The sequence below is a fragment of the Lindgomyces ingoldianus genome (assembly GCF_010093535.1).
Source record: "Lindgomyces ingoldianus strain ATCC 200398 unplaced genomic scaffold BDR25scaffold_43, whole genome shotgun sequence".
In the NCBI taxonomy this organism is placed as follows: Eukaryota; Fungi; Ascomycota; class Dothideomycetes; order Pleosporales; family Lindgomycetaceae; genus Lindgomyces; species Lindgomyces ingoldianus.
This window is the reverse complement of record NW_022985204.1, coordinates 483,401-506,367: the sequence shown is the minus strand read 5'-3', so window position 1 is coordinate 506,367 and position 22,967 is coordinate 483,401. Positions and strand designations below refer to the sequence as shown.

General features: G+C 46.5%; 6 protein-coding genes across 6 annotated transcripts; 5 read left to right on the top strand and 1 right to left on the bottom strand.

The window, feature by feature from the left end:
- Positions 1–177: 177 nt before the first annotated feature.
- On the top strand, positions 178–1,609 carry BDR25DRAFT_241780 (putative MFS transporter; the record flags this gene model as incomplete). The annotated part of the gene is made up of 4 exons (XM_033685760.1): positions 178–313; positions 364–470; positions 524–698; positions 750–1,609. 4 exons carry the CDS (start codon positions 178–180, stop codon positions 1,607–1,609), a joined length of 1,278 nt encoding a protein of 425 aa, XP_033541645.1.
- Positions 1,610–2,195: 586 nt separating this feature from the next.
- Positions 2,196–3,865, top strand: BDR25DRAFT_271487 (uncharacterized protein). Its single transcript, XM_033687259.1, has 2 exons — positions 2,196–2,992; positions 3,043–3,865. Exons 1-2 carry the CDS (start codon positions 2,234–2,236, stop codon positions 3,820–3,822), a joined length of 1,539 nt encoding a protein of 512 aa, XP_033541644.1. The 5' UTR covers positions 2,196–2,233; the 3' UTR covers positions 3,823–3,865.
- Positions 3,866–9,260: 5,395 nt separating this feature from the next.
- On the top strand, positions 9,261–10,134 carry BDR25DRAFT_329090 (FabD/lysophospholipase-like protein; the record flags this gene model as incomplete). The annotated part of the gene is made up of 3 exons (XM_033692433.1): positions 9,261–9,336; positions 9,490–9,839; positions 9,871–10,134. The coding sequence occupies 3 exons, from the start codon at positions 9,261–9,263 to the stop codon at positions 10,132–10,134; spliced, it is 690 nt and encodes a 229-aa protein (XP_033541643.1).
- Positions 10,135–11,067: 933 nt separating this feature from the next.
- Positions 11,068–13,076, top strand: BDR25DRAFT_319055 (uncharacterized protein; the record flags this gene model as incomplete). The annotated part of the gene is made up of 6 exons (XM_033691791.1): positions 11,068–11,089; positions 11,154–11,413; positions 11,469–11,691; positions 12,049–12,255; positions 12,287–12,582; positions 12,756–13,076. The coding sequence occupies 6 exons, from the start codon at positions 11,068–11,070 to the stop codon at positions 13,074–13,076; spliced, it is 1,329 nt and encodes a 442-aa protein (XP_033541642.1).
- A 3,461-nt stretch (positions 13,077–16,537) lies between these two features.
- BDR25DRAFT_307089 (uncharacterized protein) lies at positions 16,538–19,237 on the top strand. The gene has a single exon (XM_033690777.1). It carries the CDS (start codon positions 16,690–16,692, stop codon positions 19,153–19,155), a length of 2,466 nt encoding a protein of 821 aa, XP_033541641.1. The 5' UTR covers positions 16,538–16,689; the 3' UTR covers positions 19,156–19,237.
- Positions 19,238–21,209: 1,972 nt separating this feature from the next.
- On the bottom strand, positions 21,210–22,103 carry BDR25DRAFT_319053 (uncharacterized protein; the record flags this gene model as incomplete). The annotated part of the gene is made up of 3 exons (XM_033691790.1): positions 21,210–21,329; positions 21,382–21,807; positions 21,873–22,103. The coding sequence occupies 3 exons, from the start codon at positions 22,101–22,103 to the stop codon at positions 21,210–21,212; spliced, it is 777 nt and encodes a 258-aa protein (XP_033541640.1).
- Positions 22,104–22,967: the final 864 nt, after the last annotated feature.

Below are 22,967 nucleotides of genomic sequence, written 5' to 3'. Positions count from 1 at the left end.
GACGACTTGCTATTGATGCTATAAGAGGAGACACGTCTACCTACCCTGAACTACCCGCTGCGGATTCACAACCAATATCCATCGACTTTCACCATGGTATCAACACCCGAAAAGACTAATTCCCCTCCAAATGGTTCTCCAGATCCGTCAATCGATAACGTGCAAGTGCAACTACCAATGACAGCCTCCGAGAAGGAAGCATCCACATCAACTGGGCCAGATCCAAAGTCTTTTCCTGATGGTGGTGTGGAAGCATGGCTCGTCGTCGCAGGCGGCTTTTGCACCGTCTTTGCCAGCTTTGGTTGGATCAATTGTAAAATCTCCAGAACACCATCATCGGGACGAAGCTAATTTAGCGCGCAGGTGTGGGCATTTTTCAAGACTACTACGAGTCAAATCTACTCGCAAACTACTCGTCGAGCGATGTCGCTTGGATACCATCCACAGAATCGTTTATGATGTTCTTTTGGGTACACCGCCGCGTGATGTAATCGTGCACATTATCGACTGACCGAGACTGTAGGGGCCAGTGGTGGGCAAAGTGACGGATCATTTTGGTCCGCGGGTTCCCATTGTCATCGGGTCGTTTTTGCATATATTCGGCTTGATGATGACCTCAATATCGAAGGAGTATTACCAGGTCTTTCTCTCCCAGTCGGTTGTCAGTGCCATTGGTTGTAGCTTCCTCTTTTATCCTTGTAAGTGGTGTGCTTGAGATTGTCCTTCTCAATCCTGACTGGCACTTGCAGCTATGACAGCCTGCTCCACATGGTTTCTAAGACATCGTGCCCTCGCTATAGGCATCATGGCGTCTGGCTCGAGCATCGGAGGTGTCGTACTCCCGATCATGGTCCACCGTCTCGTGGATGACCTTGGCTTTGGATGGACGATGCGAGCTGTTGCATTTCTACTCCTGGGCATGGTCATCATTGGTATTCTGACGGTCAAGTCGCGGCTCCCGCCATTGAAGCAGCCGCTCATTCTCAAGGAATTCATCACACCTTACGCAGAGCCGACTTTCATGCTACTGGCAGTCGGCGCCTGGTTTATCTATATCGGCGGTTTCATCCCCTTTACGTTCATCATCGTTCAGGCTAGAGCCCAAGGCATGTCAGCGAGCCTCGCGGGCTACTTAGTCTCGATCCTCAACGCAGCCGGGACTTTCGGACGGATCATCCCAGCACACTTCGGAGACATTTTCGGTGTCTTCAACATCATGATACTACTCACCGGCTTGGGCGCAGTCGTAAGCTTAGCCTTCTGGTTGCCAAGCACCACGATGGCTTCGGGACACACAAATGCCTTGATCATCGTGTTCACGATCTTCTACGGATTCGCCTCAGGATGCATATTTTCAATCATTCCCGCCTTGATAGCGAAGATCTCTCCAGATATTCGGAAGCTTGGTGTACGTACCGGCAGCTTGTACGCTGTTTCCGCGACTGGTGTCCTAGTTGGAAGCCCCATTGCAGGCGTCATTGCCTCCGGGAAAGGGAATGGATTTCTTGGATTGACATTGTTCTCGGGCATTCTGCTGATGGTTGGGACATTCTTCGTCGGATTCTCGAGGCTTAGGCTAACGGGAGTGAAACTCATGGTGAAAGCATGAGCATCAGCTGTTCCAGTGCTCTCTTCCCTCGGAGCAGTCATGTTGAGACCGAGATTGTCACGAAATTAACGGTCAAGCGAAGAAATTTCAAATCAACATGCATCATCATCATACAAAGTGCAGACCAAATGCTACCAATAGACTAGAAAAACTGTATTTTTGGGATATGGTGGCAAGCAGCCTTATCCACTGCATTGGCAATGTGGATCATTCTAAGCCAACACCTTGGAATTCTGTTATGCTGCGATAGGTTAATCTCGTCTTCTGCCCAATACATCAACATCCGTGCCCGTGAAGGAACAAAGATATAAACTAGTTGGCAATAGCCTTCCAGGGCTCTTATTCCAGATCCATGCGCTAACTCTAGCTCCGAAATGAAACGATATGATTTGTCAGCCCAAACCGATCCTTGCCACTGAGCTCGAATCTTGCCTCCAGATTGGGAAAGGCTAGATCTCTAAGTGTCCCAAGTCTGCGGTCTGAACCGAACCGAAAGTCAGCCAGTCAGCTGAGAGGCATCCGCCGTCATCCAGCAGATTGCAGCCCATCCCGCAGCCTAAATCAGCATCATCTTTCGAGGATGATCCGAACACCAATGCCCCATCACAAGAGTCACTCGGAGGCATGGTTGGTGTTGCTGGCAAATCCAAAGCTTGTAACAACTGCAAAAGACGACGCGTGAAATGTGGATTCGAACGTCCAGGATGTACACGATGTGCCAGGGCTCGCATACAATGTTCTGGCTATGGTCAGCAAACGTTCTTCGTCAACAAGACTCTCGCGGATCTATCTGCATCAGCACCAGCCGTTCTCGCCAAATTTAGGCTCAGCAGGCTGAAAGACCCCGAGAGCCGCTCAATTCAAGACCAGCTTAATGGCCTAGTTGAGTTGGCAAAAGCATCGACAGCATTCCCTTCTCACTTTCGACTGGAAGCCTTCGAGCTACTGCAGAAGTTGTATTTACCACATTCCGAAGTCGCAGACAACAATCCAAGTCATGCCGCTCCGGTGACTTGGTTCAGAGCCGTATGCGAGCTCGAAGATCCCTGTCTTGTACTCGACAATGCGCTCATTGCATTCTGTACTATTCAGGTGTACGTTACGAATACCGGAAGTGTATCACACGACGAAGGAACTGAAAGGTACAATACCACACTTGGATATCTATCAACTGCTTTGAACGGTAAAGGAGACGCGAGATTGGACTACATCCTTGCGGCCATTGTGGTTCTGTCGACCTGCGAGCTCTTCTTCTTTCCGACGGATAACGGGCTGCGAGTCCATGTGCAGGGTATTGCGGATGTCCTACGTCTGAAGAGAAGATTCACAGATGTTTCAACAACGATCTGGCTTAGGCTATGGTCTCGGTTACGCGTTATTAGCGTAAGTGAATTTGACCGCGTCCCACTCTAGCTGCTAATATCCCTTGCCAGATACTCTCACAACTTACGGGCAGACAGCAAGATTCCGTGAGCGCTGCACAGTGGGCGGATTTTATGCCTGACAAGTCTAACCTCGACCCCATGGACCAGCTAATGGACATTGTATGCGAGTTACCTCAAATACTTGATTCAGCTACCAAGCTCGTTCTGACAGGACAATCTGGGGACTCCGAAATCACGGCGGCGGTTGCTGCATTATGGAGTATCATGGGGGACCTCTACGCCTGGCAGGCGAGGCTCTGCGCGGCGAGTCCAACACCGCTTTATACGGCAGTACCATCGAAACTTAACAATCCCTCGGACGACACTCACGATATGAAACTCTTTCCATTCGCTCTTGAGTTCCGCTCTTTGCAAACAGCAACCCACTTCGTGGCATCTTGGGCCTTCCAGCTACACATCCACACCACACTACAGCGCTTGTTTGAAGAAAGGGATGAAGCGAGAACCATGGCTTCACGGTTCTTCGATCTACACAATAGTTTCGGTAGCATTCAGTATGAGGCCGGCAAGCTGGCCCGCTTGCTCTGTCAGTCGATCGAATATTGCCACAGGATCGAAATGGGCACGTTCGGGCCACAAACGATGGTCTACCCGCAATGGATCATGCGGCAATTCTTTACACAATGCGGTGCGGAACGAGAGCTACAATGGTGTAATAATGTCGGAAACATGAGTGGCATAGGGACGAGATGTGGGATAAAACTTATGGCGTTCCAAGGCAGCATCAACTGCTTGAAAAGTGCTAGAGAGCAAGTGAGCCTACCTTAGAAATAGTATAGAAAGAAGAATTGATGGTCTAAGAAAGAAAAAATATATAGCGGCGGAGGAATAGATAAACTTGGCCGGTCCATGGTCCTGGTTCGTGCGCAACCTCACCAGCTCGAACTTTGAACTTCGAGCTGTGACAGGTGACATAATGGTAGATTGCCTAGTCTACTACCATCGGCACTACGACCTTCTTCACCCGCACACTTCCAGGACGCAAGTCTTCCATGATGTTGGGCATCTTTGCTAGCCCCCCTTCACGAACTTCCAACGGATGGTCCATAAATTTTCCCTTCTGCAGCAACTTCTCAACTAATGGAAAGCAATGCGACCCGAATTTCCTCTACTCTAGTGTATTTGGGCATCCAAAGGCGCCGTGAAGCTCGAGAGGTACTCCTAGGATCGAGTGAGCCATCGACCAGTTAGTGCAAATATCCCGTCGCGTATCCTTGACAATAGTAGTGGTTAGCCTAAGGGCAATGTATGACCTATAACGTGTTTTATTAGTAAGCTGCGGACATCAGTAAGCTGCGCACCCCACCAAACCGCGCGAAACCGCGTCCACACCTTTAACTATAGCTTAACAACTACAAGCTTAATCTCTAGCAAAAGAAGGCAGACTTTAGCTTACTCTTGTTTTAATTAAGTCTAACTTTTATTTATTAATTTGTGCAGCTACTGCAGCTTATAATGTACTAGAATCTACCCTTTAAACGCGCCTCTGTAGTATTTTCCTAAAATGTAAGACAATCTTAGTTAACTGTAAGCTATTGCTTATTAAAAAGTAGTTACTTGTCTTCTAGATCCTAGATTTTAACTAATGCAGCTTTTTACCTTATATTATTAACATGTGTTAAATAGTAAATATTTTGCTTTAAGCTTATTACTAAGATTCTTTACTAACACTTGTAGGTAAGTGCTAGGTATTGCGCTTTGTTAACAGCTAGGTAGAGCTTTAGATAAAGTAGGATAAAAAGATACACTTTTAGCGCGCTTTTTATTAGGATTGTCAGATATGCGCACCTACTGTCAAGACAGGAGGAACGTTTGACGAAAAGCGGCTACATAGTACGAGCAATAAGCTCGAACAGTATGTTGCAGCAAATTGCAGCATTTTGCAGCATGTTGCAGCAAATTGCAGCAAATTGCAGCATGTTGCAAGCTGGTCGCGCATAGGGCTAGTGCGCGAGGGACTCGGATCGGAAAAACAAAAGCCGAGCAACACGAGTAGAGCAGAAAAAGGATCGATAAATCAACACAATCAATCAATCATCCCATACATCATATCCAAACCCATCATTCATCTCAGGAAGCCTAGAAACAGTGCTTCAATCTGACAAGGATCTAGTTAAGTTTAGAGCTTAGTTTAAGCTAGTAAAGGACACATGTTAGATATATAAAATACTAGATAAGAATACTTAACGTACTTCATGAGCGAGTTGCTCACACACCCGAGTCGCTTACTTTTGCCAAGACCCCACCCTAACAAACTCTATTATAGCCTATAACAACCCACTCTAGCACTATATAGTACAGTACAGCCTAGAATATTATTTAGATACTACTTCTGCTTCTTGCTTACACATTTGCGTGTTATGCCTAGTCTAATTGCACTGTCTGCAGCGCCTTTAGGATAGCTTACCTACTTTAGCTTACACCTGCTTCTTTGCCTTCTTCCTATTACTGCGCACTTTAAACTCCTTTAGAGCTGTTAAGCGTAGGCCTTTTTAAATTATTAAGGTCTTTTCTACCTTAATCTACTTTTTTTATGTAATTTATGTTACATAGCAGCCTTATTAGCTGCTTAAAGCTTAGTAATTTTCTATTATACTAACACTAGCTTATGTGTAATTATTACTACTCTCTTTAAGACCTTTTTAAACACTTTAACTATAAAAGTTAGTAAACTATTTATATGCTTTTAAATTCTTATTTTTATAAGTATTAATTATAACCTAAGTTTTAAAGTATTACTTAGGGTTTATAACTACTAGAGCTTATTATATATAAGTAGTAGTAGTAATAAAGTACACAACTTTACATTAAGGCCTATTATAACTTATTATAGGTTAAAAGGAACTAATTTAGCGCCTTAAAACTCTTTTTAAATATTACTAAAAGTAATTATAGTATTATAGGCTACTTTAAAGCATAGTAGAAACTTTATTTTTATAATATAAGTAATTTAGTTATACATAAGGTTTTTAGCTTAGCGCCTATACACTTTCTTTAAAGAAGTAAAACAACCTACATTAAGTAGCTATAAAAAGTGTAATAAGTAAAAAAGTATATAAATAGTAATAATTTTATTATCTTTATAGTATTACTAAAAATAAAGTAAGTTATAGCTTTTATAGCTATTAATAACTAGCAGATAGTAGCTGCTAACAGTACACTTTTTTATATGCGCGTTAAAGTGCTTTAACTAGTCTAGACTAAGCTAATTAGTAGTCTAGCTATACTTAGAAATTATAATAACTTAATTCTAAAGTAGATTTTTCTTTTTATACTAGTTTAAAAAGTAGTTACTACCCTAAAAGATAATAAAAAGTAGAATAGCCTACTTTTTAGTATTAATGCCTTAAATAGCTATTATTTACTCTTAGTTACCTAGCTAGACTGCTTTTAGCTATTCTTGTTTTTTTAAACTTATAATAACTGCTCTAGTAGATATCTAGCCTATTATAAACTTTATTTTATTAAAGTTATATATGTTATTATTCTAGATACTATACTTAGCTTTAATATTCTTTATAAAGTTAAACTAGCTTTAAATTACTATAAAAATTTTATAAAAAGCTTTTTTATAGTTATACTTATACTTAAACTTTACTTTAAGCTTTAAGTAACACTTAATAAATATATTAAGCTAGTTTATACTAATATAGCTTATATTATACTTAGTGTGTAAAGAATTAGCTATATTAGCTATAGCTACTAGCTAGAGGGGAAATCCTCACACATCTAGCTTAAGTATGTGCTAAATAATTACCTACTTTTTATTATTATCTAGCTTTTATAAGTTAGCTGTATAATTAGCTTAGAAAAGTTATTTAGCGCGTTAGTTACTTATTATTTTTTAAAAGACTCTATAGATAGCTGCAGCGCAATAGTTAAAAAGTGTTATATTTTATTTAAAAGCCTAAAGTATAAGCTGCATCTAACATTCTTTTAACATGTTTAAGTAGTGTTGTTAGAAATGCGTTAGTGTAGAAAGAGTAGTGTAGTAGGGTCTTAGTAAAAGTAAGCAACTTAGGTGTGTAAGCAACTCGCCTATAAAGTATGTTATAATTTTAATAAAATAAGATTTATAATAAAAGTTACTAGTATGTTTAAAGTTATTACTAGCTTTAAGACTATTAGTTAAGTAGTTACTATACAGCCTAGTAATTATAACTAGGTTACTATAATTAAGTGTATTAATATATTTAGCTAGTTACTTCTACTGCTTATTATCTTATATAGAAAGCTCTACTAAGCTAGCTAGTATTATAATATCCTTAGTAACTAGACACTTATAGTAAGTAATAATAGCTAAATAACTAACTACCTTAGCCTAGCCTAGCTTAAGCACTTTAATAAGTAGATAAGGACGCGTATAGTAGGAATCTATTACCTGCTTATTGTAACGATTCTCGTTCCATCTCGGGTCGCCCGGAACCCATCCGAAGGGTCCCCGTATCGGCTCCGACCCTGGCTCGACCCTGACTCGACCTGGCCCCGACTCTGCCCTGCCCCCTGCTGTTACCCCTATTCCCTCATGTATTTAGTCGCACCTCGCCCCCGTAGCTAGCTCGGTAGTTTTCTGATATCCTACGTACAAGGCCTATAGGTGTCATTGGTATTCCCAGGTCTCTGAGTCCCCACGCACTCCCATATGCCTCTGAGTGGATTCATACCGCATTCGGACCCATTGTCTTGCCTGCGCCGTTACACTTATAGTAAATAGCTACAGCAGCTATGCAACGCCTAAGTTTAATTAGTACTATATAAAAAATAAGATTATTAGTCTTTATATGCTAGCTTATAGCTTTTATCTCTTACAGCCTTTAGATTTTAGCTGTTTTGCGCCTTTTAAGTAAGTGTATAGACACTAGGTGTTAGAGCTTGCTTATAATTAGATTTTTTATATTAATAAGTAAGACTTTCTTAGAATTTATAAGCATATTAGGCTTATAGTATTTATAAAGTAGATAATTAAAAGTAGCTTTTAAGTAGCAGGTTTAGTCTTATACTGTTCTAATTATGTCTTGTTATTGCTTACTATTGTCTGTACACTGTCTCTACTAGCGCAAGAAGCTAATAGTAAGACGCGCTAGACTATAAAGACGCCTTATATAGTTACTTAGCTGCAGAAGTAGGCTTAACTAATTTATAACTGCCTTAGTTATTAATTATAGAGCTTTACTAGCTAGGTAATAGCTTAGCTTGTTAAAAAATATTAGATAGTAATGTACTTAGTAATAATTTTTATAAAAAAGAACACTAAGCTATGTTAGGCTAACTATTACTAAGAGTAGAAGAAGCAACAGCAACAGTAGTATATTGCTACAGAAGGGACTCTTACAGGCTAGGAAGGTTAGAGGCTGGCTGCAGAGGCTGATAGGTTAGTTAAGGTAGATGCGCAGGCTTAGGCATTGTAGGCATATTAACAAGCACCACTAACCTGCTTAAAGTGCTATGTATAAGGCTATAAAAGAAATTAATGTAGAAGTAATTAAAAATATTTTATATATATACTTATATAAGTTTAATTTAGTTGCTGTTTAGTTATCTGTTAAAGAGGCGCGCGCGTTTTAGTGGGGTGCGCAGCTTACTGATGTCCGCAGCTTACTGATAAAACACGTTAATGTTACAATACAAAGTTATATAAGCTCATCCAAAGGGGTATCAGTACTCGACGTCTCAGATTGTCTGTCTCAAAACGTCACACCATCTGATCGACGCAATTTGTACTAGGATCTGCGTACCCGCCGAAAGAACCAATTGCTTCATAGCACATCTTCATTGTCGTGGCGTCTGTAAAGCAGTCCATAGGATGCGCTAAAAGTGTTTCCAGTGTGCTCCCGAATATCAGCACCACAGGTAGGCGAGTTGTAGCCGAAACAAGCTTTGGCGCCGTAAGATTCACATAGAGCGTTACTGGTAGGCGAGCAGGTTACTATGGGTGTATAACCGCCGCTTTAGACAGCAGGCCAGTGACTGCTCTAACAGAGGCTTCACTGCAAGGTCCTCACTCACAATCTCAGTAGCTGTATAGCCATTGTCCCTGTGGCTGTAGCCCCTCCGGACACGAGTACGAAAACAATTCAAGTCAGGCTCTAGCTACAAGGGCTGCATCGCTGGCCAGCTACTTACTTGGTATCTTTACTGGGAAGGGAGCGTAGTGAGCTACCAGGGGCAAGAAACTCTATCACACGTCCGAAGTCTTCCGCAGCACCATGGATCAGATGCAGCATAGCCTCGACAATCTCCCAGACGGAGGTGGTCCTGAGTGGTCCTTGATTTACGAGCTTAGTACGTTGAAATTGTACGTATCCACTAAGTACAAATTGCGTTACCCACGTGGCTTTGCAACAATGCCATTGCAGCCTCAGGCAATGTGCACTGACACCCCTTTGGATGAGCTTTACTGACTTTATACCCCCTGATTTGGGTCTTCCCGCGTAGACACAGCCTTGATTTCGCAACCTCTCTGCACTGCTCGTCAAGTCGCTCTAGTCAACGCCCTTCATACTACCGATGTCAGATTTACTGCCATTGTTGAACACTCCTCTGGAGAAATTGGTGCTACATACGCCGCAGGGTACCTGAGCGCCAAAAATGCCGTCCGTATTGCATACTATAGAGGTTTTCACTCCCATTTAGCCCAGGGATCCGGGGGAAAACGCGGCAAGATGATAGCAGTGGGCATGTCCTTGTATCAAGCCTTGCGCTTCCGCAGCGAGTTTGGAACTTCCCTCAGAGTAGCTGCCAGCAACTCGCAAAAAAGCTGCACACTGGCAGGTGATGCCGAAGCTGTTGAAGAAGCCTATATCTAGACTTGAAGAGGAATGCACCTTTGTTCGTGTGCTGGAAGTTGTCACTGCGTACCATTCTCATCACATGCTGCCATGCGCCGAACCGTGCCTCGAGTCAATGCGGAAATGTGGGATTACAGTGGAGAAGAATCCGAGGCACTGTGCGTGGTACTTGAGTGTTTGGGGGCCCAACGGTCGAAGCCGCTCATTCGACGACGCTGATGACCTCCTACTCCTCAAGGGACAATACTGGGTCAACAGTCTAAGCAAACAGCGCTTTTTTCTCAGGCAGTGAACGACTCTGGTTGGCCAACCCAGTTAATGATATCCGCGCATGAAAGTGCTTGAACTCGGGGCTGGCGGTGGAGTGACTGCACGGTATGTTCTAGCGTCGATGGAAGACCGCTACGCATCATACGCTCGCACGGCTGCTTCACCCGAGACACTTCCTCGCAAGGCGCTCGAGTGTTATTCAGCCAAGGTACGTAGCTCCCGGTCCGAAATTGATCAGAGATATGGTGTGGCGTTTTCAGACAAGAGATTCTGAGATGATGCGCAATGTGACCTCTTTGGATGAGCTTAACTAACCTTGTACCCCTACATTGAGCGTCCTCGATATCGGGAAGGATCCCAAACTTTAAAGCCATAGTGAAGCCACTTTCTACCTCATCATCGCATCCAATTGCCTATACGCAGCACAAGGTGCGGAAGAAGCACTGCGCCATTTTCCCTGGCTTCTACGCCCAGGTAGGCACTTGGTACTACTGGAGATGACAAGCGACTAGCTTCCCTTTCGCCTTATCAAGTCCTTGCTTCCTAGATCATGGCTAGGGGAGGAAAAACCAGCAATCGTCAACATCGATGGATGGGACGCGCTTTTGCGCAAGGCTGGTTTTCGGGCGTCGATACGAGCTCAAGTGCTACTGTCGCAAGCGTCATGCTCTCATAAGCAATGGATAATGCTGTTCAATTCCTGCACGACCCTCTGTCTAGTACACCGCAGATGCTATCACACACTAGCGAGATTGTCTTGGATTCTTGGTTAGAAGGCCGACTTGTTCTGCTTCCGTAATACGGCTGGAATCTCGGACAAGAGAGCTGCTTGTTGCTGCGAATCAGACCCAGATCACCTCAGTCGTCGGTCTTGGGGGATTAAAATGCCCCCTGGCACGAGTGTACTTCTGCTCTGGGACTTGGACGCCCCCATCTTTGATCAGATGGATGAAGAATGCTTCTTCAACCTCTAGGAGGTCAGTAATGCGAGTGTTCGAAATGCTTGTGAGACATACACTGACTTCGTACTCTAAAGATTAGATCGTTCGTACGGTTGGCTCTATTCTCTGGGTAACCTCAGGGGCCACGACTGGGAGAACCCCCACGCTGCCATGGTAGTGGGCTTTGAACGCTGCACTCGAGCCGAGTTTCCTGAACTCAAACTCCAAATTCTCGATGTCGAGCTGCCCGATGCAGTCGACCCCTCGATACTTGCCACAAATCTCCTGCTTGCTAGCCAGGACCGGCCCGAGTTGGAAGAGGTGTTGGGACGCAAGAGCCAGAGAAAAAGCTGCAAGAGGGTGCTCTGTATATTCCTCGTGTCCGGCCTCTGAGAAATCTTAACCGCCTTTCTAGCGCCAGGGCACTCGAGGTGGTCACGCAATCTGCTACTGTTCGAGAGGCGGGACGGCCATCGTTGTGGACGAACAACGGAACATCGTTCAGACTCAAGCCTATTACCAAAGGACTACGAGCAGGCACCAAGTCTCCTTAGAGTCCTCAGCTTCCTCTCTTTGCGCACTGAGCTGTCGAGATGGTGAAGACATGCATCTTGTCATTGGTCGTGATACTTCATCTGGTCAGAAACTACTTGCCGTGTCAAGCACAAATGGCTCCACCGTCACCATCTCTGGATCTGACGTCCTCCATCGGTGACCAACGAAGTGGCCCCCGACGACAGCATTCAGCTACATCTCATTTTGACGGCTCTGATTGCCGAAAGTGTCCTTGAACACGCTCATACAGCCACCTGGATACACGGCGCTCCGGCGATCCTCAGTTGAGTGCTTGAGCTGGTGGCTTCTCAGCACAGGATTAACCTCTACCAAACGACGTCTGAGATTAGACACCACGATAGCATAACGTTCTCTCATCCATACCTAACGGAGCGCGACTTCCAACTGGTGTAGCCTGGAAATGTACGGACATTCGTCAGCTTGGAGCAGCCCGGGGGGCGAGAGTTCCTTGCTGAAGTTGGTTCGTGCCTCGTTGCCAAACGTCAAGATTTTGCGCCAAAGTCTTGTTGCAGCGAGTCGCGATGGAATCACGCTTGGATTCAGTCGTGCCAAGCTTGACCAATTGATCAAGAGCCACACTGGCAGTGATGGTCTCCAGCAAGCATCCTTTGATCATGTTCGCAAAAGTATCATTGGTATTCACGAAATCGATCCTAGCTAATTCAAGAACCCGAATTCTGCCATCAAACGTTATCAATTGGAATATCACAGAGAAGATAACCGCCAGGGTCCTGCCCCCACAGCATGACGGTCCCTTTTCATCGGCCAAGACCTACGTCCTTTTTGGCCCCAGTGGTGATGTCGACATCTCTATTTGTAACTGGATGGTTTCTCATGGTGTTCGAAATGTCGTCCTCGCCAGCTGGTGCCCCAACGCCCGTTCAGTCATCGAATTCATACCCCGCAAAGAGGCCACCGTCTACACCATGGCTGTGGATATTGGCGACCGCAAGGTACTGGCAGCGATATACGCATATATTGAAGCAGCCATGCACCCCGTGGGGGGTGTTATGAATGGCGGTGCGTAGTGGCGACACTGCCTCTTCATAAACATGCCGTGGGCCGACTTTGCAGCGGTATTAGCGCCTAAGGTGCAGGGGACTGAGGACTCGACCGCTTGTTCCAGGAGAAGAAATACGAGCTGGACTTCTTCACTCTCTTCTCCTCGGCCTTGGCTGTAGCAGGCAACGCGGGACAGACAGCCTACGCTGCGGCCAACTTATTCATAGAAAGGAATCTGCGTGAACGACGACACCAGGGACTCGCAGCTTCGATTGTGCACATCAGTCACCTGGCGGGCCTGGGCTACGTCCATAGGCACGACTGTCGGTCCGACATCGAGACTGCGCTGCACCAGAGCATGGACGCCCTCTCCGAGACGGATCTGCACGACCTGCTCGCTGAAGCTATCATGGGACGCCAACCCCGGCTCAGGCGGCCCTACTGAACTCATCGTGGGCCTCAAGAGCGGCATCCAAGCCTCATGGCGCCAGCAGCCACGCCTGCAGCACTACCTGGTCTCCGATGATGGCGATGAAGACGTCGACGAGAGAGCCAGCGGCAGAACGTCTCTTAAGGCTTAGTTGGACGATGTGCACGAGGACCAGGAGGCTTGCCTGGCCATCTTGATCGCCGGCTTTAGCGCAGCCGTCGAGTCGATGCTGCATATGAGGCCGGGCGAGACGGACGTGAACACGTCAGTAGCCAATCCGGGTATCGACTCGCTGATAGCCATCACGATGCGGGAATGGTTTCAGAAGGAGATTGGGATCGAAGTTTCAGTTACGGGGTTCTGTTGGTGAATACGTCAATGACGGAGTTGTGTAAGGATGTTTTGGCCTCGTGGCGGCGGCTCGGTGATAAAGCGAAGGTTTAGAAGGATCATTTTGATGTCTTTGTTCACATCTTGAAACTCCCTCTGCGATATTTTGGAGACTTCAAGTGTCGGTACTCTAACAAAACGCTTAATTAGGAAATACTCCTACCCTCTCGAGAAATTTGATGTCATGGGGCAATATAGCATAGCCTAAAGGAGATAGATGAACAGTATGAAATTGCTAACCTCATCTCGGGGCTTCTACATGAATGAGTCTACCTAGAGCTGTCACTGTGCAGGCTATGAACGCTAACTTAGCATGTCAACTAATTAGGGGAAATAACTGCCTAATGTTGTGTGTATCCACCTGTGGACACTATCTAAGCACAAGGACATGAGGTGCATGAATATAGCAACGACTAAACAACATTAGAATACCCAAATCATACATGGGAAAACTCTTTGTGCTGCCCACCAGACCAAGAAGGAACATCACATCTCCTCTGCACATCTAGTGTCATTTTCAACATCTCACCACGATGCAGTTCCCTCTCATTCCTCATAGCTCTCACCTCCCTCACTCCCCTTGTACCATCCGACTGTTCATCCATCCACCCCTCTCCCTCCTCATTCCCTCCAGTCAACAATACCTCTTGACATATTCTTCGCAGGGCCGGTTGTGGAACTGATGGATGATAGAGGAGGGCATATAGAGGTGTACGCAGTCAATTAAGGTGGTGAGAGCTAAGCTGGGTCGATTAAGCTGAGATGCAGAGACTAAGGAGCTTGAGCGAGCTCCGAGGCGACTATATAGTAGTAGTCCTAACGATGTAGGCTTTAGTCCTAAATAGGAAACAAGAGTGAGCCAAGAGCCGTTCACCCTGACGAAGGGTCACGTGAACTAATGTCACGTGCGATATAAGTCATTCGAGCCATGTATAGCCACGATATCCACGTCTATGCAGTCTTTCGAGTCGTCAGGAGGTTCGTTCTTGCCGAGAAGAAAGACCCCGTAGGACTTTTGTTTGTATGGTAGCTAGCGCCGGAGCCTGTGAGGATAGGGAGGAGGTTTCTTGGGGATCGTTATGGTAGATGCTTGGAATGTGGGTCCGGAGGGGCACTCATATCGGGAGCTAGCTCTTTTCGTTTTAGTTTTCGAAGTCTCTTGCGTAAACCTTGCAATGCTGTTGGGCTGCGCTAAATGAAGCGGTGGGAAGCAGAGTTGAACTGCTGGTATCCGGAGCAGTTAGAACGAGAAGTGGAGCATTTTATTTCCGCCAACCACACATTCCTGTGCCTCAGGTATTCCGCACTAGTCCCATTCCGTGTAGCTTGCTCGTTCTCACCGTTCCGTGGTAATGTTGGCCCAATCACGATCCGGCATTAAGCGCAGGCGCCAACTTCATCTTTTCTCGAGCGTCCGAGTCAGATGAGCTTCTTTATCCTTGCCTGCTACCTGCCCGCAAGGCACAATTTGGCCTCTAACAATATCGAAACTATGACTGCGGCCTTGCTAATGCCACGACTTCAGCAAACGCTCCTTTTCTATAGTTGACTCTCTGATGAGCTCTACAGATCTATGATCATGGTGCTGAGGCCTTCAAGAACCTCCGTTCCGTCTCTCCAATCGTATTATTGCATTTGTAGAGTAGGATACCTCGTCTTCTGGCCCTGAAAAGTTGTGAGGGCTGATTTCGAGCTGTATATCGAGCATGCTTACCTGACATGATGTAGAAGCCGAATGCACTCTTATCTGGATTGGTACTTTGAGTCGCGCCCCTTCTGCCCCCCATCGATCCCCATCATTCGGTCTAACTTGAAGTCAAGTTTCTTTGTGCTAGACTCCGGTCCTGGGGTGAGGAACAGATCACTAGACCAGCAATTAGGCATTGAACATTCACGATACCCATTGCTGTAGGTTGCAGCAAAAGGCCAAATCCGCATTGTACCAAGGCGCTGTGCCCATTGGTTGCGGCATCAGGTATTCGTATTCATGTGTATCGCCCTCAGAATCGGGGCTGCCATGCTGATTCTGCTTTTACTTTTGCTGCAAAGGTCGGACCTGCGCACGGATAGTAATTTTGGTGGGGGGGACGAATATTCCTTGGCAGCGGAAACGAATTAGTACAATCTGATGTGGCTGACAAGCTTGTGGCTGCTAGTTGTGCAGAAATGAAGTCCGGAGAGAACAGCTGACCGTGCAACGGACCATCAACGGCCCACAGCACGCGATACAACACATTGACCCCCTGTTCGCACGTCTGACTGCGGCCGCTGGTTCAAGGCTGCCGCGTCTTCCTTTTGCGCAAGGCTGCCGCTCCTCCACACCATGTGACAACTTTATTGAGCTCTCCCCCCTTTCTGTGAACTTTGATCTTACACCGCCAAGCAAGCTCGCATTGCGCCCAAACATTGCTCCAACGCCACCCAGCACAATTCTGAGCTAGCGACGTCTACCGACCAAACTAGCACAATGAAGAGAAGGATCGTGCTCTGCCAAAGAAAATACTGATCATGCACGGGCAAGTCTCGCAACTGCTGGTCCAAGGCTTTGTCAGTTCAGAATTATCGATTGCAGCTCTTTCAAGATAGCGAGCACGGGCAAGTCTTGCAGGTGCTGCCCGAGGGCTTCTTCCGTCAAAGAACGACGGGGTCTGCACAGTCTAGCCCCGGAGATGCAGCCCCAGAGCCTGCTTGCTAACGAACTATCGCGGCCGAAGCCTTGTGGTCTTCGAGTAACCCCTGCATGAGCACACCGGCGATGGATGCCCAGTCTGGCGCAGCTGCGCGGGAAAAGTGCCGCGTCACAGGCAACCACTGTCATGGTTGGGTCTGAACGATCCAGTGGGGTTGCCTACAACCACGCGACAAGGCAAGGCGGATCGCGTCGTAAAAGACGCCAACAGCTTCAGCGCCAAAAAACAAAAGGTGCGGGCCGTCCCGCTAACCAATGTGATTTGCCAGAAGCATCATGGACAGTAAGACTGCGCCTCTGTGGCGGAGCAGAGTGGTCTCGTATCCCACCCACATGCACTTCACGACGCGCTATTAAGAGGGCCGCGTGGTAGTTCACGAACCTCACAGCAGCTCACCTCGTCCTTTTGGCATCTTTTGCAGGCCCTGACCAGAAGAACGCTCCAAGGCCACTTGTCATCCTCTAGAACACATTAATCCGCGTCTACCGTCGGATAGGCCAGAACGGTAACCAGCAAACACTTCGTCTCTTCCTCACGCCACCCCAGCGATGGCTCTCAACCAAGATGTGTCCTGGTTTGTCCCATTCCGTGCTCATAATCCTTCTAGAAATAAAAATTGCATATGTTACGCTCCATCGAGGAAGGCTAGGTGTAGGGCTTCTTGTGAGAGGCAGGACAATAGGCGCGCGATCGAACTTCACAAAATCATCAATGATCTCCCAGCTGAGGCCGTCGATACACAGCTAATCGAAGAATACATCCTATCTGTTTGCTGTAGATTCGCTTATCATCGAGATCGCATAGAAGACCTTGGGCTTTTGACACCGTTAGCTGAGAGGTGGTTGGATGAGATTACGATACACGCTACCGAGCAATCCAGACGCGCAGTCTCTCCCGCTTCTCTGGGAGCAAACACTGCCCTCCGAGGTGCTGCCACGGTCTCAACTATATCAACTCCCAGTCGTGCTATACAAGCCTACACGGCCCCTACAGCCAACACCACGCCCACAGCTTACCCCACTCCTCCAGTCTCCACTTCACCTCCAGCTTATACTACGCCAACGGCTTCCCCCACGCTTACGGCCAGCCCGCTCCGCTACCGGTACAATACCCCAACACCCAATGAAGTCAATACAACACCTCCCATACCCGTCTCGAGCGCGTTGAACTCCCTAGTTTCGCCCTCTAGATCTTCAATCACCAGTCTTGAAATAGCACCTATACCCCCTGAAATCCAACCACGATACAATCTCCGCCATCGTGATGCTAAAACCTCCACAAATGCTTCCTCAGTTCGATCTAGGACATCCCCCCGACCTCCGCTATCTGAGTTCCGTGCCCACATTTCAGAACCAGGTCCCACCGACTCCGTCTCATCCAAAATCCAGGATAACCTGATAGACCGAGACTTCGAGACCGGCTCGCTTTACATATTCGACCGCACGTCTTCTCCCGGACACGTAAAGATTGGCTGGACCGCATCCTCCGTCTCGAGGCGTCTCGAATCTTGGTCCGAGTGCGGATACACGCCGAATCTGCTGTTCCAGGTGGACGGCGTCCCACACGCGCAGCGAGTAGAGACCCTCACGCACTACGAGCTGATCAAGGAATGGCGCCGGGAGCGCATGTGTAAGGCCGAGTGGTGTCGTAAGAGCCATCGGGAGTGGTTCGAGGTCAGCAAGGAGAGAGCAAAGCAGGTTCTAAGCGATTGGGCGAAATTCGCGAAAGTTGCTAAGCCATATGATGCGAACGGATGTTTGAAAATCGAGTGGAAAGATTTTGTGAAGAAGACTGCTAAAAGTGGAGAGACCGTTACTGCTACACAGTTGTTGGCGCACTATGAGATGTCTCTTGTCGAAGACACGACACTCGTGGAAGAGTCTGCAGAACCAGAGCCTGAGCCGAAGATTGAGGAGCAGGAAGAAGGTGCTTCGAGTGCGCCGAAGCTGGAAAATATAGAAGACACTAAGGGAGCAGTAGCGCGACTTGATTCGCTGCGGACTGAGCTGTGGACTGAGCTGCTGACATCCGCGAAGGACTCGCAACTGTACAAAAGCGAAGCATTGCCTGCACCAGTCCCATTGACATCAATTTCTTCTCCTAGGCTGAAAGAGCAACCCAAGATAGATCCGGTCAAATTCGAGCCGCTGGCAAAACCAGAGTTCTCTTTCACAACCAGATCGTCACATGGGCAACCTCTTCCGAAATTTGAGGACCTCTTCAGATTCGACTCACCGCCAAGAACAGTGCTCCCTGCCACAGCCAAGTCATCGCCTGAGGGAATGACTAAAGGTGTCTCTAAAACTGAGATGCTACCCAGGTCAGAGTTCACTTTCACGACCGAATCACCCCTCAAAACCAAGCGGTCGCCGAAAACAAAAGAATTCCTTAGAACCGAGGATTGGCCTAAGCAATTCTCTTTCACATCCAAATCCCCATTCAATTTCGAGCCAATACCAAAGACAGAAGCTCAACCTAAAGGAGACTTTACTTGCACAACCGGTGTGCCGCAGTTTAAGTTCGAGCCGTCATGGGAGTCTTCGGCAACCCCTACGCCGGATTCATTATTTGGAACGGGGCTGTTGTCCAAGACCAAGCCGCTTCAGAAAGATGCTGCAGCAGAAACAGCACTAGCAGATAAGGGGGTGTCGCCAGAGAAAATCCAATCGACCTCTTCCCCACTGGTTCCACCTCCCCTTGCATCTGGAGAGTCAGAAGGCGATGGACAAGTGGAGGCTGTGAGTGAGCCCGGCGACAGACCGATACATGAAAGTGTGATCAAGGTAGAAGATGCCGATGAAAGCGCAGTAACTGAGATCGAACCAAGCATTGGAGACGATGAATGGGATAACGAAGAAACGCTCGTAGAAACTGAACCACCGGGGTCTTTGAAGGAGGCGGCGTTGAAGATAGTTGAGGCATTTTGCCCCGACACTTCAATCGGGAAAACCAATGGCCTAGAAGTGCTGGAAAGTGAAGTTACGCCGGTCGTTCAGGTTATTGCACAGACATAAGTTGGCCATTTTCCGGGCTATTTCTGATAGAAGTTAAGTGTAAAGTTATTTTATTAGATGAGGAGCGCAGCTCTGGCTATATACCCTACACTACCCACTATCTCCTGCATCAGTTCGTGTAAACATCTTCAACTGATGCTACCTCTTTAATCCAATCCTACATACCTCACCCTACTAGGTACACCTGCCACTTCAACAATCTCACGGTACTTACTAACATCCATCCCTGTGAAGCGAGAAATCCCCCGTGGTGAGAAAAATTATAAGTTGAACTTCTCACCCCTTAAACTCTGCATATTCCTTAACACCTACTATATTTTTTACATTAGGCATGCGCTATAAGTAATCCTAAACATGCAGGCACTTTTGCACCTAAACCTTACTCTTACGTTGCTGTCGCTGTGCCTAATTTGTAGAGAGCCCCGTTTTGCCGCGAAATAGACTTCTCCTGCTATAGCACTATCATTACGCTCTTGCTGCTACTAAAATTAACAGAATAGTTCTACCTAAGTCTTCAAACTTCCCTGCAGTGTTTAAAAGCCACTATTAGCGTAGTGGCTGCTGTCGCAGAAAGATTCACGCAAGTTCGCTACGCGAGTTAGTACCTTTAACGAAGGTAATCGTTAATCTAGACTAGTGCGATACAATTGTGCACGTCTTACGTAACTAGCACTATGTAATTTACTTAGATTGATAAAAAGCTTAGCCTGTAGCTGTGCGGAGCCCTCGTGTACGGGGGACTATTATGAGGAGACAAAACTCACTCGCATCACTCGAGCCACAGAATCAACTACTTGTAGCACCGCAACTACGTAGAATTTATATGCAAGATTCTAAATATGGCTTTCTTGTAGTATTAAGAGGCAGTTTCTAGCATCTTGCATAAGGATACTGTATACTTGTAGTGCTGTTGTGACGGGTTGGACCTATTAGGACTGCAAGCGGACTAGATCGAAGATCTAGATGAGAGCTGGCATCTAGGGGATATCCTATCTCGCATCGATATTGACTGTGCAAGCTGAACCCTCGCTGATTAACTTGTGCATGCCTTTTAGCTCCCGCTTAGTGCATATAGTCGTGCCGCTGATCCTATGGATCCGAGCGCCTGTTACAGATATAAACTCTAACCTATACTAGTTAACTTCTAGAGCTAGTTTTAAACATCTAACTAACCTAAAGGGTACGAATTTAAAATATAATAGGCATTTAAATCTATAATACTATTAGCATAGCTTTCACGGTTATGTTACAGCTGAGTACCCTAGGCTTGGCACGGGATATATAGGCTCCTCGGCCTCCGTACCTCTGCCTCTGACCCTAAGGTTTACTCTCTCTCTTGTAGCTCTGCTACACACCCCCTATCCTGCATTCCCTCTCTGTGCCTCGTGCTTCCTGCTCGATACCTCTTACAATAGCTATATGCATTAAATAGAAGCTAATAGGAATGGATAAGTTAAATTAGCAAGGATTTAGCTTATATAGTTAATAGTTAGAGGTAAGATAGAGTGTTTTCCTTTAGATGCTAGACGCTATCTAAATTCTTAATCTAGCCTCCTTATAGGTCCCTATAGGGCTATTCTGTTATAATTGTAGATAATAGAGTTAGTCTCGTCTATAGAAGCCTTAACATCTCTACTATTTGTTAATTATTTAGCTACATAAATCTAGAACCTCTAGTCTGATTAATCTCTTAGAATAACCCTTTAAGTATAATTAAGACCTTAGAGAACATAGCAACAATAGTCTTAATAATATTCCACAGGTGACTAGAATAGAGAAGGAGTCTTTAAATAAGTGCTGGTAATTAGATAGTTAAATTAGGCTAAATAGATGTTGGAAGCGATATCTAGGCTTGTAACTATAATCTTACATAGGTACAAGTTATACAACAAGTCTAAGGAGCTATATAATTTATAGAGTATTAATAGGCACTATGTCTAAGGTTGATTGGGCAGCCTATTGTAGAGCCCCTTTCGCTGACATTCTTTACGTTATCCTTATTTCATTTCATACCTGTTCGCTGCTATGTCTTTTAGCCTCCCAGCCTCGCCCCCTCAAGCGATTTCAGTATCATCTGGATCTCCGTCGAGTGTTATAGCACGGTAGCCACCGAGAGAACAGTACGCGAATAAACCCCAGGATATCCCGGAAGCCACGAGGTAGGTAATCGCGACCTAAGTATTGTTTGGTTAGCTGCCGGCAACTAAATCTGAAAGGAAATCCTACGTTAATGGTGGGGCCCTTCCTTTCTTCGATCAAGGGCGTGCACACAATAACTGTCAGCCCAACGAAATATAATAGAGTTGAGTACCCAAAGAACATCATAGGACACTGCCATGTGAAGATCTGCTTCCAGCTGAGAACCCATTGCTGAGAATATTCATGCGCAGCTTCATCGGAGTCGCGGATTGGGGGCTGGCAATCTATAAGGATTTGGTTAAGATGGCGTTGGATTGTCTTTGAAGATGCGGCTAGCGGATCCACCGGGAGATCACCGACGAGCGTAAGCAGCGACACTTGCTGCGCTGATATGAGGATCCCACAGACAGATGTCATGAGGGAAGCATACCAGACGCCGGACGCAAGCCAGTATGAATCCTGAATAACAGGCCACGAAAAGGAGGCAGTGACAATTGCAGTAATAGTGACGCCCTACCAAATCCGTCAGTTTTCCGAGTGTTCACCCTAGGACTTCTATGTGATTGTCATACACCCACGGAAACAAAGGCGAGTTCATCTCTCTTTCGAGTTCGCCAGCCGCATAATAAGGAGTGCAGTTTTTTCCGGTCTAGTGAGTTGCGCTCCACGCCCCTTGTTGCATACTCTTGAATCTCTAACGCGGGCTTGAGAGTGTTATACGTAAAAAAGCGGTGGTAGGGTAGCGTTACTAATTGTATGAGTCCCCAAAGCAATAGGTCGGCTAATTTCTTCCTGTCCTTCTTGGCCATTGGTATATCGATTTTGATAAGAGAAAAATGGAGTTGCCTAAAGGACGTTAACTACTCGGAATGGGAACCAAGAGGAGAGTTGCAAAAATCGGAGCGGTTGTGCGAGTTTTAAAACCTAACACACTCATCTGCGAGCGCCACCTAACAACTAGTATATGTAATCTGTCAAATTAGACATTGCTTCTATTCTGAATGCACACGTCGTAGAGGTGGCGCTGGAGCGACGTTGGAGTTCACAGCTGAATCGGCTATGCAACCACTGAACGACCGTTCTGGTGGGCGACGCCAGCCACCTGCCCAGCCAGCTTGTCGCTCAGAAGCTCGACGTACAGGCTATCCCACTAACAGCCAGGGCCCATTTTCTGTCTACCCTATCACGACCTGCAGCTTGAACAGCAGGCTCTGAAGTTTGTTCCTGGGTCAGTTGATACGACTGTAAGCCCTGGATTTTCCCAGCGGTCAGCGGCGTCGAGCACATTCCGGCCGCGAAATAACAGCACCAGCACGCTCTTCCGCCCACTAGTGGGGTGCTGCGGGTGGGCCAGCACTAGAAATATGGGTGCGATTGCAACGCTTCACCCCTTTCGCTTTCGTGGCCTTCCATCTGGAGAGTGGTTGCCTTCCATAAATTAGCTATATAGACCCAATATGTCCCGTGTTAACCCCCTTGCCGACTCTCCGTTTCCTGACGCGACCGGTTGCCTTTCCGACTGCCAAAAAGCTCTTAAAGAGGTCCAACAACTCTGAGATGAAAGACGATGACGCCTGGGGATTAGAGACAGGAGCTGGGCTAACTAATCGAATACTAGGTGGCAAAGTACACAAATGGCAAGAGTAGGCCAAAGAGAATAAATGGGCCGGCTC

Bases quoted from the DNA above. Each gene is read 5' to 3' on its own strand.
- BDR25DRAFT_271487 (XM_033687259.1), top strand. From the start codon at position 2,234: ATGGTTGGTGTTGCTGGCAAATCCAAAGCTTGTAACAACTGCAAAAGA. The intron at 2,993-3,042 runs GTAAGTGAATTT...ATCCCTTGCCAG, and splicing joins CTCGGTTACGCGTTATTAGC to ATACTCTCACAACTTACGGG.
- BDR25DRAFT_307089 (XM_033690777.1), top strand. From the start codon at position 16,690: ATGGCTCTCAACCAAGATGTGTCCTGGTTTGTCCCATTCCGTGCTCAT.